The sequence below is a fragment of the Oryctolagus cuniculus genome, chromosome 11 (assembly GCF_964237555.1).
Source record: "Oryctolagus cuniculus chromosome 11, mOryCun1.1, whole genome shotgun sequence".
Taxonomy (NCBI): domain Eukaryota; kingdom Metazoa; phylum Chordata; class Mammalia; order Lagomorpha; family Leporidae; genus Oryctolagus; species Oryctolagus cuniculus.
The window spans coordinates 108,003,519-108,021,617 of record NC_091442.1 but is presented as its reverse complement, the minus strand read 5'-3'; the positions used below and the strand labels follow the sequence as shown (position 1 = coordinate 108,021,617).

General features: G+C 47.6%; 1 protein-coding gene across 1 annotated transcript in view; it reads right to left on the bottom strand.

Annotated features, from left to right (window-relative positions):
* C11H12orf75 (chromosome 11 C12orf75 homolog) overlaps nucleotides 1–18,099 on the bottom strand; it is a gene marked incomplete at its 5' end in the record, with an annotated part of 54,105 nt that overhangs the window by 20,714 nt on the left and 15,292 nt on the right. Inside the window, one exon of the mRNA XM_051844930.2 lies at nucleotides 16,474–16,498. Within this exon, the coding sequence (XP_051700890.2) occupies nucleotides 16,474–16,498 (25 nt within the window). The remainder of the gene's footprint in view (nucleotides 1–16,473; nucleotides 16,499–18,099) is intronic.

Genomic DNA, 18,099 nt, shown 5'->3' with positions numbered 1-18,099 from the left:
AACTGCTAGGACTAGAATGGCACCCATATGGGATGCCAGCACTGCAGGCAGAAGCTTAGCCCACTGTGCCACAGTGCCAGCTCCTATCTATGTCTTAATCCCTCAAGCCTGATGTGGGATCTATAGTTATCCATTATTCTTTCCATCCTCCTGATCTCTCCTCAAATTGTCTCTAGATTTTCATACCCTACAGGTTTCCACCCTTTAATCCCTGAGTACAACTGACATGAGAGAAATGGACAGAAAGACTAGGTAGGAAAAATGAGCTGGAAGATTTTCCCACAATTTCTGCCTCAAGCCTTTACTGTAACTCCACCCCCTACCCTGCCAACCCAGTACAACAACTTTCCTATAATGCACCTGTGTCTCATCTGGAACCAGGAAAGAAGATAGCATGATGGCCACATGGAAGTTAAACTCCACGCAGAGCTACCCTAAAATTCCCAGAGAGCTTCACACACACTAAGCCCTGCCCAAACTATACCCCACTTGCATATTCAATTAGGGAACCACACCCTAATCCCATAAAAGGGACTGTTGCACATGACAGCAGCCCTTTTTGCCCTTTTGGTTTCCTGCCCTTGTTGGTTCATCTCTCACCTCCTCCCACATTCTCTCTCCTCATAGGCAACTCTGGCCTACTCATGATGAGTATCTCTTATGTGGAGTTGCCCACACACACGTGAGTGCACATTCACTCTCTCACTTTACATGAAACCTGCTCTCACCTGTGTACCTGACTCTGCTCTGAATTTGCATCTCCGTGAGCAGAAGAATTTGGAATGAAAACTGAGACACGTATTTGCCATAACACAGCTACGTCCCCTCCATCTAAGACAGACAGAAAAACCAGACTTCAACATACAAAATCATCCACACACACAAGTACTAAGAAATAATAACAAAACAATTTGGAAGAAAACAATGTAAAATGCTAGCAATGGCTATCTTTGGTAGTGGGATAATAGCTGATTTTTTTAAAAAAAGGCAGTTTTCCATACTTTCCTGTTTTTCACAGTATTGCTTTTATAATAGAAACATTTATCTTCCAATTATTCTTCCTCTTTAAGCTACCAACATTGCTCCCATCCATGACTGGTAAATACCCATAAAATGAAACCCCACATCCTCGCCCTCTGCTTGTTTCCACTTTGAAGCAGTTACTGCACCACTTACTGGAGACCGCAGTCCCCTGGGTGACCAACGTGGCCATCATGCCACAGCTGATGGCTCTCCCCCCTCCTTCATGCTGCTTGGTCTCTCAGATTATCAGCCAGCCCTGCCCCTTGGCTGAGGTTTGAAGCTTCAGCCTCAGGTTCAGACCTTCCTTTCTTTTCCTTCTCCATCTGGTCATTCAACACCTATTGGCCTATTTCCAAACACTTTGGGTGTCACTTCTTTTTTATGGCAACTTTCTGCTGTCCGAGCCCCACCAAGCCCCACCACTCTGGGCCTCATTTCCATTATTCCTCTGTGCCTGCCCCCTATGCCCAGCTCATCCATCAAGTGCTTTGGAATTGTCGCTCTCAAAGGCAAACATCATCATTTAATTCATCCACCTTAAAACCCCTAATGGCTCTTGAATGCATACAAAATCAAGTCCAATTACGGGCCTGGCATCAAAGGCCATGCACAAGCTGTTCCCTGCCTGTCAATCTCACCCTTCACCTCGGCTGAGCCCGCACCACGGGCTCCAGCACACGCAGCCCCGCAGGTCCCTCTTGCACCTTCTTTCTTGCTCTTTCGGGTGCCCTGCGATCCCTTTCCTCCTCCTGTCTGCACGAGCTCTACCTCAACCTTCAAGACCCAGACTGGCTCTGCATTCTGAGTATTCCAGTAATTAGCACTTAGTATGTGGTATTTTGGCCTCTAGTAGAATGCAATGTACTAAGGGCAGAAATATTTGATTTACTGTCAAACTCATATACTGCTGGTTTCTTGCCTACAGAAATAGGGAAAATAAATAGGAAAAGCGAGAAAGAGTTAAAAAAAAATAAAAGAACAGTCCTTCCTTAGAACGCTGATTTTTTATATATATTAAGGGAGTAATTATTATATTTCTGGCTTAAAAAACAGCCTTAATTCTCCCAAAAGGTTTCTTTGTGGTCTGTACAATATACTGGTTGCTCTATTTGAAGTTATCTACTCTCAGTAGCCGTAGCCATCATGTTATCTGACCACTCTTTTTGGCTTGGGATCATTTGTTTAGATTTTTAAAAATTTTTATAACTTCGGCCGGCGCCGCAGCTCACTAGGCTAATCCTCCGCCTAGCGGCGCCGGCACACCGGGTTCTAGTCCCGGTCAAGGCGCCGGATTCTGTCCCGGTTGCCCCTCTTCCAGGCCAGCCCTCTGCTGTGGCCAGGGAGTGCAGTGGAGGATGGCCCAGGTGCCTGGGCCCTGCACCCCATGGGAGACCAGGAAAAGCACCTGGCTCCTGGCTCCTGCCATCGGATCAGCGTGGTGCGCCGGTCGCAGCGCGCTGGCCGCGGCAGCCATTGGAGGGTGAACCAACGGCAAAGGCAGACCTTTCTCTCTGTCTCTCTCTCTCACTGTCCACTCTGCCTGTAAAAAAATAAAAAAATTAAAAAAAAATTTTTATAACTTCATCACAACAACTTTAAACCATCTTAACTTCTTAGCTCCTCATCCATTCACAGTGTTGCCAAATGTTATAATCAATATGTATGAATCCATACCTTCTTTGACTTCAAAAAATAGAATGCACTGAAATATACCTTTTGGGACAGCAACAATATTATTTAACTTTTCCCAATTAAATCTAATGCATTTATTTTCTAAAGGGTCACTTACTTAATAAAAGTATACCTTTTAATTAGGGGACGTACAATGAGGTACAGTCACAGAAAACCTAATGTGAAGAATTCAGGATTTTAAAAACTAGTTAAATGGCATTTCATGTTCTGGAACATATAATTCTATTGACGAGATCGCCACTTAATTTTATTAGAAATTCCCATACCTCTAAACAAAAGAAGAAGTTACGGAATCACTGTCTCCTAGAAGGCAAAAGATGTAATTCATTCAACAACTACTTATTAAATAGAATGTTCCAATCATGCTAATAACTAGAAAATATTAAATTGGAAGATACTTTAACTCCCATGGAGAAAAAGACAGCACATGAATGACTACTTATAAACCCAGTACCAGGGCCAGTGCTGTGGTGTAGTCACCGCCTGCGGCACCAGCCAGTTCAAGTCCCAGCTGTTCTATCCATTTCTGACCCTGCTAATGCGCCTGGGAAAGCAGTAGAAGATGGCCAAGTCCTTGAGCCCCTGGGCCCATGTGAGATACCTGGATGAAGCTCCTGGCTCCAGATAGGCCCAACTTAAGCTGCTGCAGCCATCTGGGGAGTGAACCAGAGGATGGAAGCGCTCTCTTGCTCTATCTCACTCTGCCTTTTAAAAAAATTCTTAAAAAAAAAAAAAAAAAAAAAAAAAAAACCTCAACATGATGTCTATCACGATAAAGGCCCCCCGTGATACAAAATCCAAAAGAGAAAGACACTTTAGTGAGGCATGAAGCAAATATTTCTTGCAAAGAACAACACAAAGCCCAGCAAAATAGAGGGCAGCTTTACAAACAGAATTGGAGGAAAGGCCACTCCAAGCAGAGGGAGCAGCGGGAAACAAGGAAAGGAGACAAGAGTGTGAGGTCGGCACAGGCCCCGAGAGCCACGCTGCTGAGCTGAGCAGGTCTGCGGGTCCCCTTGCAGTCCTCCGCTCTGCTCATTCCTGATCCCAGCGTGCCCCTCCACACCACCCTGAAACTGAGCCAGTCAGCAGCTTAGTACAAGACATAAATGTGGGGCCAGTGCTGTGGCATGGCAGGTTAACGTCCTGGCCTAAAGCGCCGGCATCCCATATGGGCACCGGTTCTAGTCCCGGATGCTCCTCTTCCCATCCAGCTCTCTGTTATGGCCTGGAAAAGAAGTAGAAGATGGCCCAAGTCCTTGGGCCCCTGCACCCACGTGGGAGACCTGGAAGAAGCTCCTGGCTCCTGGCTTCAGATCGGCCTAGCTCTGGCAGTTGCAGCCAATTGGGAATGAACCATCGGATTGAAGACCCTCTCTCTGTCTCTGCCTCTCTTCTAACTCTCTGACTTCCGAATAAATAAATAAAATTAAAAAAAAAAAAAAGACATAAACGGGGTAGGCATTGTGGCATGGCAGGGTAAACTACCACCTGGACTGCCCGCAGCTTCTCTGGGGAGTACCTGGGATGGAGTTCCGAGTCCACTCCCAACCCACCTTCCTGCCGATGCATGCCCCGGCAGGTGGCAGACGAAGGTGCAAGTATCTGGGTCCGTACCACCCATGTGGGAAACCCAGGAGGAGTCCCAGGCTCTTGGCTTCAACCTGGCTCAACCCCGGCTGCCACACGCACTGGGGGAGTAAACCAGGGAACGAGAGGGTCTCTTTTTCGTTCTGTTGCTCTGCCTTCCAAATAAATGAACATTTTATATATATAGAGAGAGAGAGAGAGAGAGAGAGAGCACGCGTGCATGCAAGTGCACGTGCCTGTCAACTCCCAAGAGATTCTGGGCTCCATCCAGGGGGCAGTGGCAAACAACCCAAAGATATTCAGCAGAACTCCTCAAGTGCAAGATACAGCTTGAGGGAAATGAAGATGGCAACAACAAATAGAAATGGAAGGGAGAGGCAGGAGAGGAGGCCAGAGCGCTGCAGCACCAGGAATGTGGTCAGAGTACAGAAGCCCTGTCGCTCAGTGTTCTGGTCTCACTCAACCACTGACTCTACAGTTTAAACCAATCGACTATTGCTTTCCATGCCTGAGGTCCCCGAAACATGCTAAGGCCCAGAACGCTTTACAACCCCACTGCAATGCCTCTGAATTCTTTGATGACTAAAGTCTGACCCTATTGTTTTTAATTACTGATTTGAAAGACAACAACTCCCATCTGCAGGTTCTCTCCCCAAACGCCCAGGAAAACCAGGACCTGGGAACTCTCCCATGAGGGCCTCAGGAACTCACTCACTTGAGCCATCCCAGTGGCCCCCCAGAGTCTGCACTCCTGGGAAGCTGCAGACAGGAGCCGGCTCTCACCGTGGCACTGGGCAACACCCTCTCCCTGACTCTCAAGCCCCACTACTCCTTTCGCCCGGCACCTGCACAGCCCAGTAAGGAAGTCCAGCCACTTCTCTCCTGTGCCAGCAGGAAGATCACCCCCCTGCCCATGCCTGGGAGCCCTGACCAGCCCACCCCTCAACCAGAACAAACACCCAAGTCACTCACCCCTTTCACTGTTGGGGTTTTTTACTGCTAGATGGCATAATTTAGAATTGTGCTGACTTATAGGCTGTAATTCAGTAACAAGTTTCAAGCATTTTGGTGGTGTTGTGCTGCCCCGGGGTTGACCCAAGTCAGACACGGAACACCGGAAACCACAGACAACCTGGTGCAAGGGCACCTGGGTCCTTTGTTCCAAGTAAAGGGCACATCTGTGGGACAGGTCACCTGTTGTTCAGCCAACAACCTGGCGCCTCCCCCCACCCCCACCTCAGATGCTTGCTTAGAGAATTTTAATAGTTTTGTTTATGCCATCTTTCCAATAGGTTTAATGAGTTTCAAACTATTCGCTGAGTTTCGATACTACTGTATCTGCATACCTAGGACATTAATGATTAAACCAGTGCCGCTCAACAAAAAGAAAGAGCAAGAGGCACTCGGGACTCCTGCGCTGTCATGCGAACAGTCCCTGACCCCTGCTTCTCTTCTCTCCTATTCTGTGTTTCTCCCAGCGCCCGCTGCTCTGCCCTTCGGCTGCTCAGTCGCCGGCTGGCCCGCGACAGGGGCGCCCAACGTGGGGCTGGGAGGTGCCGGAGCACAAAGGCATGAGGACGCTGAAGGAAGCTGAGGAGACGCTGGCGGGACCCTTCCTTGGGAGCCCAGGTAACAACGGGACAGAGGGAGCGGGGACAGGAATGCCCGAACTCCACGGAGGGAAGTCTTGCCTCTGCAGGGGTCTCTCTTGAGACCTGTAAGGACTCCTGTGTGAGGAAGCATCGGTACTGGTTCCCTCGCAGGGCACCTCGGATGTTTCTCCATGCAAGGACGTCATCACATCTCTTCAAAGCGCTCGTGAACAGGGAGAATGAATTCCAGCACCCGTGTGGCCGCTATGGAATCTATCTCTGTGGCTTTGCAGCCTCTACAGAGGAAGGTGTCTTCCTCTGAATCCGACGCTGAATCACACACGGAGAAGAAGGGAAAGAGGGGTGTGAAGGGACGGAGAGGGAGGAACAGCAAGAGAGAAGGCCCTTGGGCGCGCACCCCGTGACACCCTGGACGGCGGAGCTCCTGCTCCTGAACGCCTTAGAAAGAGCGGTGAGCGTAAGGAGTCAAAAAGATGTCTCCTGGCGCCTCCGCTCCACCCCACCGGCCCTAGGACAGGACCAAGGAAGCCTGGAGGACTTGGCGCTCAGGTATCAGGAAGGCACGAGGGACGGGAATCCTAGGCTCACCGCGACTGTACCTCCTGTCAGGGCTGCACCTCTTGGCCCTGGCGAGGATCCCAACTTTCCTGAGAGAGGCTGTCACTGGGAACATGAAGCCCTCCCTCTTAAATGCGTCACAGGATTTAAGACAGCCTCTACTTAATCTGGCGTTAATTCTCCATATGTACATGGCATTCTTAAAGGGGTAGCTGATAATGAAAGACTAATTCCATGGCATTGGAAATTCACAGTAAATATTTATTTGAGTCCCAGTGAACTTTTACAGTTTCAGACTTCATGGAAAGATGAGGCGGAACAAGCAGAGCCGCATAACCAGAGAGCTGACCCTGCTGTATGTCTCCCTGCAGCTCACCTCGCGGGAGTGAGCCTGTGGCTGGGACCACAAGCCCACCTGGCATACCCTGATGAGGCTAGTGGACAAGTTTGCTTGGGAGCAAACAGCAGAAGCAGCTAAGGCCACGCTTCATTTGTTAACCCGCAGCAAGGACCTGATGAACCTTGTGCAGGCCTCACTGCTCGGCTCTGGGACGGTTTGCATAAGGTACTGGCAAAGCCTGAGGTCAGGGATTTGTTAATAGAAATATTAGCTTTTGATTATGCTAAAAACCAATGTCAAAGAGCTCTGCGCAGAGCAGCTAATGGCTCCTTAGGGAAACGCATTAAAGCTTGTAGTGACATTGACCCTTCCACATTCAGGCTAATATGTTGGCCACTGCCGTCTCAAGTTAAACAGAAAAACTAAAAACACCTGTTTTGAATGTGCTGTGTGGGACACTTCTAGCAGGACCCGTCAACGGAACAATTTAGCCAATCAGTCTGCTCGGCCTGGTGCTGCAGCACCAACCCCCAGCATTTGTCCACGATGTAAGAAAGGACGCCACTGGGCTCATCAATGTCATTCTAGATTTGAGAAGGAAGGAAACTCCTTGGGCTCTGCTCAGGGAAACAGAGATGGGATCACACACTGGGGCCAAGGAGGCAGCAACTCCCTGTTCAAACCACCACACTCAGGGTCCCGCGTGGTCTCAGATCTCACGAAAGGAAGCACAGCTGCAGGTATTCCAGGAAGTGAAAATGCCGCTCGTGCAAAAGACTCTGCCCTGTGTTGACTGTCTACTAACGTCTGGGGTCCAGGTCCTCCCAATATGGTCAGCCTTCTTTTGGAACAAAATGACTGGACTTTACAAAGACTTACTGTACATCCAGGTATTATGGATTCTGACCATATGGGACAGATCCAAATCGAGGCCCCAGCTATAGAAACTATCCAGCTAAGGAAGGGAGATGGGATAGCTCCATTATTACTCTTATCATTTCAAAAGTTAAAAATAGCTCAACCTGGTAACAAAGGATTAGAAACTGCTGAAAAGCAGGTCTTGCATAAAACTGTGTTATAAGTAAACTGATTAAAATTTTACTGATTAAGGGCAAAAGATTCACAGGCCTCACTGATATTGGTGCCGGTGTATCAGTTACAGCTTATGTACCCTGGCCCTATTCAAAACACCAATGAGCCGGCGCCGTGGCTCAATAGGCTAATCCTCCACCTTGCGGCGCCGGCACACCGGGTTCTAGTCCCGGTTGGGGCGCCGGATTCTGTCCCGGTTGCCCCTCTTCCAGGCCAGCTCTCTGCTATGGCCAGGGAGTGCAGTGGAGGATGGCCCAGGTGCTTGGGCCCTGCACCCCATGGGAGACCAGGAAAAGCACCTGGCTCCTGGCTCCTGCCAGGATCAGCGCGGTGCGCCGGCTGCAGCGGCGGCCATTGGAGGGTGAACCAACGGCAAAGGAAGACCTTTCTCTCTCTGTCTCTCTCTCTCTCACTGTCCACTCTGCCTGTCAAAAAAAAAAAAAAAAAAAAAAACAAAACACCAATGGTCATATTTTGCTAGTGTTGCTAGCGTCTCCAAGGTTTGGAAGAGTACTTTCCCCTTGTACTGCATAGGTGCAGCTGGCCAAGAAGGTACTATTCATCCCCATGTCTTTAATGTAGCCATCAATTTGTGGGACAAGACATTTTGTCACAGTAGTGTACATGTTAATATATGCTCTACCTCTCTGACCAAGCTAAAAATGTAATGTGTAACATGGGTTATGCCCCTGATTTAAAAATTAAAGCCCTCACATCAATCTTGTTGACGGGGCTGCTGCTGCTGTGTCCTCTGCCCGCTCCACTGGAATGGCTTGTTTCAAAGCCAGTATGGGTAGAACAGTGGCCCCTTAACAAGGAAAAATCAGATGCATTACATTAACTGGTAGTGGAACAACTCAAAGCCGGTCATACTGAACCTTCTACTAGTCTGAGCAATAGTCCAGTATCTGTCATAAAGAAGAAATCTGGCAAAGAGCAAATGTGAATAGATTTGAGATAAATTAATGCTGTCATCCAACTCACAGGGGCTTTGCAGCCAGCTCTTCCCTCTCCTACCACGATTCCTGAAAACTGGCCTTTAATTATTATTGATTTAAAAGACTTATTTTCAACAGCCCATTACATGGTACTGATTGTGAAGTTTGTTTTTACCATTCCTTCTATTAATAAAAGAAAACCAGCCTTATATCAATGCAAAGTGTTGCCGCAAGGCATGTTAAATAGCCCTACCATATGTCAAACTTTTATGGGACAGGCAACAGCTCCTGTTCGTCAAAAATACCCTGAAGCTTATACTACTCATTATAGGGCTGATACCCTCTTTGCTACCCAGGATGTTTCATAACTTCACGAATTATTTGAGTATGCAAATCATTGCCTGACTACTGCTGGATTATATATTGCAGCAGAAAAAAATGCAAAGATCATCCCCTTACGATTATTCGGGAACAAAAATAATAAACAATAAAATTATTCCTCAAAAGGTCCAAATTCAGTTAGATTCATTACAAACTTTAAATGATTTTCAAATACTGTTAGGAGATATGAACTGACTATGCCACTCTCTTGGAATATCTGCTTACCAACTACAACTTTTATTTGCTATTTTAAAAGGTAAACCAGACCGGCGCCGTGACTCATTAGGCTAATCCTCCGCCTGAGGCACCGGCACCCCAGGTTCTAGTCCCAGTCAGGGCGCCGGGTTCTGTCCCGGTTGCCCCTCTTCCAGTCCAGCTCTCTGCTGTGGCCTGGGAAGGCAGTGGAGGATGGCCCAAGTCCTGGGGCCCTGCACCCGCATGGGAGACCAGGAAGAAGCACCTGGCTCCTGGCTTTGGATCAGTGCATCGCGCTGGCCACAATGCGTTGGCCGCAGCAGCCACTTGGGAGGTAAACCAACAGAAAAAGGAAGACCTTTCTCTCTGTCTCTCTAACTCCGCCTGTCAAAAAAAATTAATTAAAAAAAGTGGCAAACCAGATTTAAACAGCCTTAGAAAGTTAACTCCACTCGCAAAACAAGAATTAGAGCAGATAAAAAGTCATATTCATGAAGCCCAGTTATTTCAAATTAATCCCTCCAAAAAATTTCATTAATAGTACTTCCCACTCCTCACTCACCCACTGGATTGCTAAGCCAACAAGAAAAATAGAATGGATGTCTTTACCTAATCAACAGCTAAAAATGAATGGAAACTTATTTAGATAAAATAGTATTAATTATAGAAAAGGGGCATAAAAGATTAAAACTTCTAGCTGGTCATGATCCTGATCACATTATTCTGCCAATGTCTAAAAAACAAACTGAATCTGCTTTTTACCAGTCCCTTGGCTGACAAATAGCTTTAGCAAGTTGTCTTGGTACACTTGACTGTCATTCTCCTTGTTGCAAACTGTTTGATTTTCTAAAGACTACCTCTTGGATATTACCTGCCATCCTATGGGACAACCTCTTTAAAATGCTCCAGCATGTTTTACAAATGAGAGCTGACGGAACAAGGACAGAAGTCTCAGCCTTTTTAGGTTCTTGTTACCCCTGCCTTCTTTCAAGAGACCAGTTCTGGCTGGTGCCGTGGCTCACTAGGCTAATCCTCCACCTGCCAGCACCCCAGGTTCTAGTCCCGGTTGGGGCACCGGATTCTGTCCCGGTTGCTCCTCTTCTAGTCCAGCTCTCTGCTGTGGCCCAGAAAGGCAGTGGAGGATGGCCCAAGTCTTTGGGCCCTGCACCCACATGGGAGACCAGGAGGAAGCACCTGGCTCCTGGCTTTGGATCAGCACAGCGCACCGGCCGTAGCGGCCACTTGGAGGATGAACCAACAGAAAAAGGAAAACCTTTCTCTCTGTCTCTCTCTCTCACTGTCTAACTGTGCCTGTCCAAAAAATTAAAAAAAAAAAAAAAACCAGTTCTGTCTCTCTGTCTTATACGCTGTTGTCCCCCACCCCACCCCTGCATTCTTCCCCAGGTTTGGAAGCTGGTGGGTCACACTTGAAGATCCTGTATGAGGAAGCTCACCTCCTGCCTACTGCCCCCCACCCCTTTCCTAGCCCACCTAACATACACAAAGGCCCTCTGCCACACGTTCGGTCTGTGTGCATGCTATGCTGGCAGTCGGTCAACCTCTGCAAGTTTATTTTCTTTGAATAATTCGGTCTGGCTGCAGGTTCACATTCTTTCTCCTCTCTGTTCTGTGAGGCAGCACCAGTCTGCACCCCTTTCTCTTTGATGCCCCCTTTTTCTTACAGTAGCCGTAATGGAAAAGCAGCTTATTTGGGCCCGATGTCTAAAACTATGCAAACCAATTACACTTCTCAACAAGTTGAGCTGATGGCTCTCATTGTGTTGTTCTAAGATCAGACAAGACCCCTTAATATCCAGATTCTCAATATGTGTTCAGACTTGATCCCCAAATCAGAACTGTATCTCCTCCTGGTAAGGGTATTTCTCCCATCATTGACTTACTCACTACTGTTTACACACTTAATCAGGAGCCTGCTCATCCTATTTACATTATGCATATTTGTTCTCATTCTCAAATACCTGGCCCTCTAGCCCAGGGTAATGTTAAAGTAGATAGGTTGGTTGCCAGCTCCTTTCCTGATGCCAACAGTGGCATCAATTAACTCAAGTTAATGCTAATGGTCTTGTAGAATCACTTCCTATATCTCGTGCTCAGGCACGAGGGATTCTTTCTCAGTGTCCCTCTTGCTCACGGATGACCTTTCCTCCTCTCTCTGCGGTGTTAATCCTCGTGGTTTACAGTCTAACGAGTTATGGCAAATCGATGTCACCCTTGTTTCATCTTTGGTAAATCAGATGTTTTTCACGTCTCCATGGACACATTCCCAGATTTATTTGGGCTACAGCTTCTACAGGTAAAACCTCACAACATGTCATTGCTCATTTACTATCTGCGTGTTCGGTTTTTGGTAGACCTCATATGTTAAGACAGATAATGGGCCTTCTTATCTTAGCCAAAAATAGAAAACTTTTTTGCCTCTCAGAATATCAAACGTGCAACTGGTATTCCATATAACCCTCAAGGGCAGGCCACTGTTGCATGAACACATCTTATTCTGAAACATCAGTTGCTTAAACAAAGAGAGAGAATACACCAGTCCCCACATGCAGTTATCCCAAGTCCTTTACACCATAAGTTTTTTTTTTTTTTTTTTTTTTGACAGGCAGAGTGGACAGTGAGAGAGAGAGACAGAGAGAAAGGTCTTCCTTTTGCCATTGGTTCACCCTCCAATGGCCGCCGTGGCCGGCGCGCTGCGGCCAGCGCACCACGCTGATCCGATGGCAGGAGCCAGGTGCTTCTCCTGGTCTCCCATGGGGTGCAGGACCCAAGCACTTGGGCCATCCTCCACTGCACTCCCTGGCCACAGCAGAGAGCTGGCCTGGAAGAGGGGCAACCGGGACAGAATCCGGCGCCCCGACCGGGACTAGAACCGGTGTGCTGGCGCCGCAAGGTGGAGGATTAGCCTAGGGAGCTGTGGCACCAGCCCAGCATAAGTTTTTTAGACATTGATGAAACAAGTTTAACCACCGCAGAAAGGCAATGGCCCTCTACTTTGGATAAAGTAACTCCACAGCCAGCATGACAGAAGGATTTACATACAGGACAATGGAAATCTGGAGGAGGTGTAACCTGGGGACGAGGGTATGCTTATGTCTCAGTAGGGTGTGGTTACAAGTGGCTTCGAGCACATACGATTAAGCTTCGAAATGGTCAAGATGAGATTTGACATCAATGAAAACATCCAGCCTCTTGAAGAAGTTCAGCCATCTGACCCTCAGGAGAAAGGGGCCAACACTGAAGGCAGCCCCACCTAATGGGGACAGCTAGAAAGTCAGACACAAGCTGCAGACAACAACCGCAATGCAAGTACATTGTTTTTAGCAATGCTAACCACTGTACATACTGCTTCTCCTTGTCTTTAGATTACTGATAATCCGACTGGAACCGCAGGGGAAGGGGACTCGTCATTGCTGTCATGTAAACTGTCTTGTGTTGATTCTGTACTCAGGCATGTTTGCTGATATAAGGATGGATAGGTGTTGTATGCTACCTACCCCACACATCAGGAAGCTGACTGGTACAATTTGACCAGTCTGCAATTATGGAAATGGGGTGTTAATGATTTCTCAATTGGAAAACTCGAGTTACTCTAAAAGACAGTGGGCATTACAGTGGTGTCAAAGACCAATTGGATCTGTCAACATATCCACCTCAAAATCCCACATACGCTTAAGTAAATATTACCATAAAAGTACAGATTAATTTAAATGCTCTAGGTCCAAATACAAACTTTTGGTTACATATGGCTTCAAATGTGTTAAATCAAACTTCCTTTGTATGGGAGAATGTGGGCAGCCACAGGCAGTCGCCCCTTTTGTTTACACTCAAACATATGGATGGAGACATCCCGGCACAGACAATAAGCTAAGGAGATTCCAGGAAGAGGCAGGAAGAGCCGTATCTCACTGCTAAACCTCTCACAAGAGAGGATATCTCACTGCTAGACTTCTCACAAGAGAGGATGTAGATAATCAGTCACACCTGAAACCAGCATTTATTACCTAGGTGTTTTATTATACCCTTGTAATCTATGATTGATAACATTTTGTGATCTGTTAAGCGGAAGAACTTTATCGGGAACTCTTTGTAACCCCAAAAGTCTTTTAGATATGTAAATCCTCTGTGTGCCTTCTTGTGTACAACTGGTCATGTTTAAGTACTACTGGACTTGTTGAATAAACGAGCCTTGATCAGCATTTGTCTTGGCTCCATTCTTTGCGTCCTTGTCCCCACATTCCCACTCTGTTTCAGGAAACCCAGTTCATTGTGCTGCAGGCCGGCACAGGAGAAGGGCTCTCACCTTCTGACATCCTAATCAACAACTTCATGGCCTAGGTTCATCAGTTGACTGTTTTCAAAGGACAACTGGACATCAGACCACTCACTTGGTCTTCTAGAGCCTCAACATTTTCTGTCCCTCAACTCTCTATCTTCACTTCAGATAACACGACATACTTTACGTAACGAAAGTCTCAGGACTCTCTGTGATCATGCCTTGCGGTCAAACAGCTCTAAAATAACGCACATTCATTTCTCCTCTGCTGTTCCCGTACCTACAGGACAGGCATTCCTCCACGGCAATTATTCATACGTAGCTCTACTGCCTTTGCTCTGTGGGGCAGGTTGTTCCATTACTGCTGCCTCCTCTTCAGGAAACAGCTCAGCTGAACAGACTCCGGAGATAGCGATCTCTACTCTGATTGTGATGATTGCCTTAACTCGGTAGTGCCTCCACTGCTGGGTTTCACTCTGCCCATACCAGGACTGGTAGTGGGAGCACAGAAAACCTTAGGAAAGTTGCCTTGTATTTTATCAAAGCAGCTAATGCTACAGCAACAGTTTATCCTATACTAATAGCGAAGTAAGCCAATTCCAAAAGGAGTATTACAAAACACAGCTTCTGTAGATAATTTGTTGTTAAAAGACATACCAGATGTCAAAAATGTCTGGGTCTGTGCTGTTTCAACATTACTGATAATTCTCATCTGATACAAAAAGAAATTGATAAAATATGGGAAGAAATGAATAATACAAAGCATCATCTGAATTGCAGCACTGAAGAGGATCCTGGTTAGTGTGGCTTCTCCCATCTGTGACACCTGTCTTGACTGTCCTTTTGTGTCTGTTACTGGAGCCACGCATGCCATCCAGTCTTGCTAAAAGGATTCAGTACAACATAAAACAAGTTCAGAGTCACCTTGCTAGGTAGCATTAAGGCTCACCGAGTCAAGAAAAGAATCCATTGCAAAAAGATCATGTTCACAAAAATAAAAAGGGGGAACTGTTAGGGATTTTTACTGCTATGTAGTATAGTTTAGAATCGGCTTGCTTATAGATTGTAAATGAGTAACAAATTTCAAGGACTTTGATGGTGTGGGGCTGCCCCACGCCTGACCCTTCCAAGTCAGACACAGGACAGTGGATACAGAACGCTGCCACCACAGACAACCCGGTGCAAGGCTGCCTGGGGCCTCTCTCCTTGTGAACGGCATCTGTGGGACAGGCCACCTCTTGTTCACCCGAAGACCCGGCAACACCAGCCTCAGATTCTTGCTTAGAGAACTGTAATAGTTTTGTTTACACCTTGCTTCTTTCCCACAAGTTTAATAAAACTGTTGGCCGAGTTTCGATGCTATTGTATCTGCATACGTAGTACATTACTGATTAAACCAGTGCCGCTCAATAAAAAAGAAGGGCAAGAGGCATTCGGGACTCCTGCGCTGTCATGCCAAGAGCCCCTGATCCCTGCTTCTCCTCTCTCTACTCTGTGTTTCTTGTAGCTCCTTCAGCGCCCACTGCTCTGCCCTTCGGCTGCCCCACAGTCGCCGACTGGCCCACATTTCATCACTGAGGCTGAATGGACAGAGAGCAGGATGCCACGATGCCCGCCTCGCTCTTTCCAGAAAGCCTCATTAGTGACCCACAATCCCATCCATCTCCCTGATGTCATGTGGGTGCCACCAGCCGACATCCAACCCAACCTGGGATGGGAGGGTTGATCCCACCCACCCTCGCGGCTAATCACGAACTCCCTTAAGCTGTGAGCTACCTGCCACGTTCTAACCAGCCCAGACCAGAAGAGAGGGCGCAGTGACTGAGCCTAGGGGAAACACTCAGAGGATCCTGGGCTCCAGACACCTTGTGTGGGCCGGCACCCTTCACTCCGTGGCCTGCGGCCCGAAGCCCAGCTCATACTGACCACACAAATGCTCTCTTCCTCTCCTTTCCATTGCTCTAACAAAATACCCGAGACCAGGCAATTTATAAAAAAAATACTAAGTTCACGTGGCTCATGGTTCTGGAAGCTGGGCAGTCCAAGAAGATGGCGCTGGCATCCGCTCAGCACCTGGTGAGGACCCGGCACAGGGACCCCACAGTGAGACAGCAAGTGCACCAGCTCGGGTCCTCCCTTCTTTTTCTTGGACAGCACCTCGTGGAGCTTCACCCTCCCCCATGACCTCATCTACTCCTGTGACTTCCCAAAGGCTCCCACCCACAAAGAGCATTAACAAAGGCATCTGGGCATGAAGTTTCCAACGTGGAACTCTGGGGAGGCACGGACAAACCATCCACGGCAAACGGTCACTTGTGCTTACTGGAGCATCTGGTCACCAATGGTCAAGGAGCACAGGGTGCCCTGGGGAAATGCCTGGCTCCAGCCTGGCTTCCCTGGCAGACTGCACGACACTGCATCGTCACAGGAGCCAAGGGCCACAATTACTCCCCCACCATCACCTGCCTTTAGCCGGAATCGCTACACAAGCCAGGACGTCGACACAATTCACATTTTCCCCTTTCTGGGATTCTGAGCCGAAATGCCAGGGTAACGGAAAGGCTGACATGCAAAGTCACAAATAACTACATTCTCCACGGAGCACTTAGTTAAAAAGCAAATGATAAACTCGCTACGAGCAAGTGCACCAAGGAATTTCATGTCTTTTCACATCTACAACTCTGAAAAGGTCGTATCCTGAAAAACAGCATCTTCCCCACAAAGAGAGATAATAAAGCCGTAATATTAAATACTTACACGTCTTTAGCTGCTCCTGCAGGGCCTAGGAGGAAAAAAAGGGACAGTATTAGTGTGACAATATTGTTACAAAGAATTAAGCCTAATACCTACCTAATATTCTAGAAGAGACAAGTTGAGAATATGGGTGGTTGGTAGTTTTTTGTTTGTTTTTTAAGATTTACTTATTTATTTGAAAGGCACAGTGGCAAAGAGGTGGGAGACAGAGAGAGAGAGAATCTTCACTCCCCAAATGGCCACAACAGCCAGATCTGAGCCAGGCTGGAACCAGGAGCCTGAAGTTCCATCCAGGTCTCTCAACGTGGATGGCAGGGGCCAAAGTACTTGGATCACCCTCTGCTGCTTTCCCAGACCCATTAGCAGGGAGCTGGATCAGAAGCAGAGCAGCCAGGACTCAAACCAGTGCTCAAATGGGACGCCAGCACTGCAGGTACTTAACCCACTATGCTACCACACTGGCCCCTAGGATACCGCCTTTAAAAACTTCATTTCAAAAAACAGATAAGGAGGGGGGCAAGAAAATCACCAAACTCAAACCTTAAGTTTCAAACCTTGGAATTCACCTCACTCACTTTTAACAATTCATGCCGATTACAAGAGGCTGGCTCTGAAGGGGATGTGACCCAAGGCTCACGTCAATCTCGCATTTCATTAATAAGGAAACCTACAGACTTTGAGCAATACTTTCTTTCCTAAGCCATGGCCTTCTAAGTGGGTGTCTACACAGCACCGCTGCAGGCCACACCGTGTGCTCATCACAAAGGGACGGCAGAGTCACAGAACACGCGAAGCCGATGGACCACAGGAAGCGACAAGTCTCACACGCACCAACCCAGCTGCAAAAAGAGCCCCGGGCACTTCCAGCTGCTCCAGATAGCTCCTGAACCTCTCTGACTCCGCCCCCAGAGCCAGCCCATCTCCTTAGACCCTACTTCCATCACTGCCCACAGATTCTCTGCCCACAAGATCCCACTCCAGGCTTCCTCCACCCAATACCCTCCTCCTGGAGACCAAGAACTTGGTTCCAACTCTATGTGGCACTAACAACCTTTAACTGCTTCAAACCTCACTTCCCTCTTGAGTCAAATGAGGACAAATTTATTCAGTTGCTAAAAGGCTGTGTGAAGATTGTAGAAGATGGTTTGCATAAGCACTTTTAGCACAAAGAAGGACACATAAAACCAGCATGCTAACTTGTCATTATTATCAGTCGCAATTAACTTTGTATCTCAACTTCCCCATCCACTTAATGGAAACGAAAATAACCTCTGCCTAAGACACCAAGGTGTGAAAATAAAGGAAGATGGGCACAGAGTGAGTGAGCTCCCAGGAAAAGCTACGGCCAAAGTGGCAAGAACTAGGCCCCTGGGGCTGGCATGGTGCAGGCGGGTTAAGCTACGACTTCCAAAGCCAGCGTCCCTCACTGGAGTGCTTGTTCAAGTCCCTGCTGTTCCACTTCTGACCCAGCTTCCTGCTATCGTGCCTGGGAGGCAGCAGAGGATGGCCCAAGTGCTTGCGTCCCTGGTATGTACAGGAGAGACCTGGCTTCTGGCTCCTGGCTTTAGCCTGACCCAGACTTGGCTGTTGCAGTCATTTGGGAATTGAAGCAGTAGATGAAGATCAATC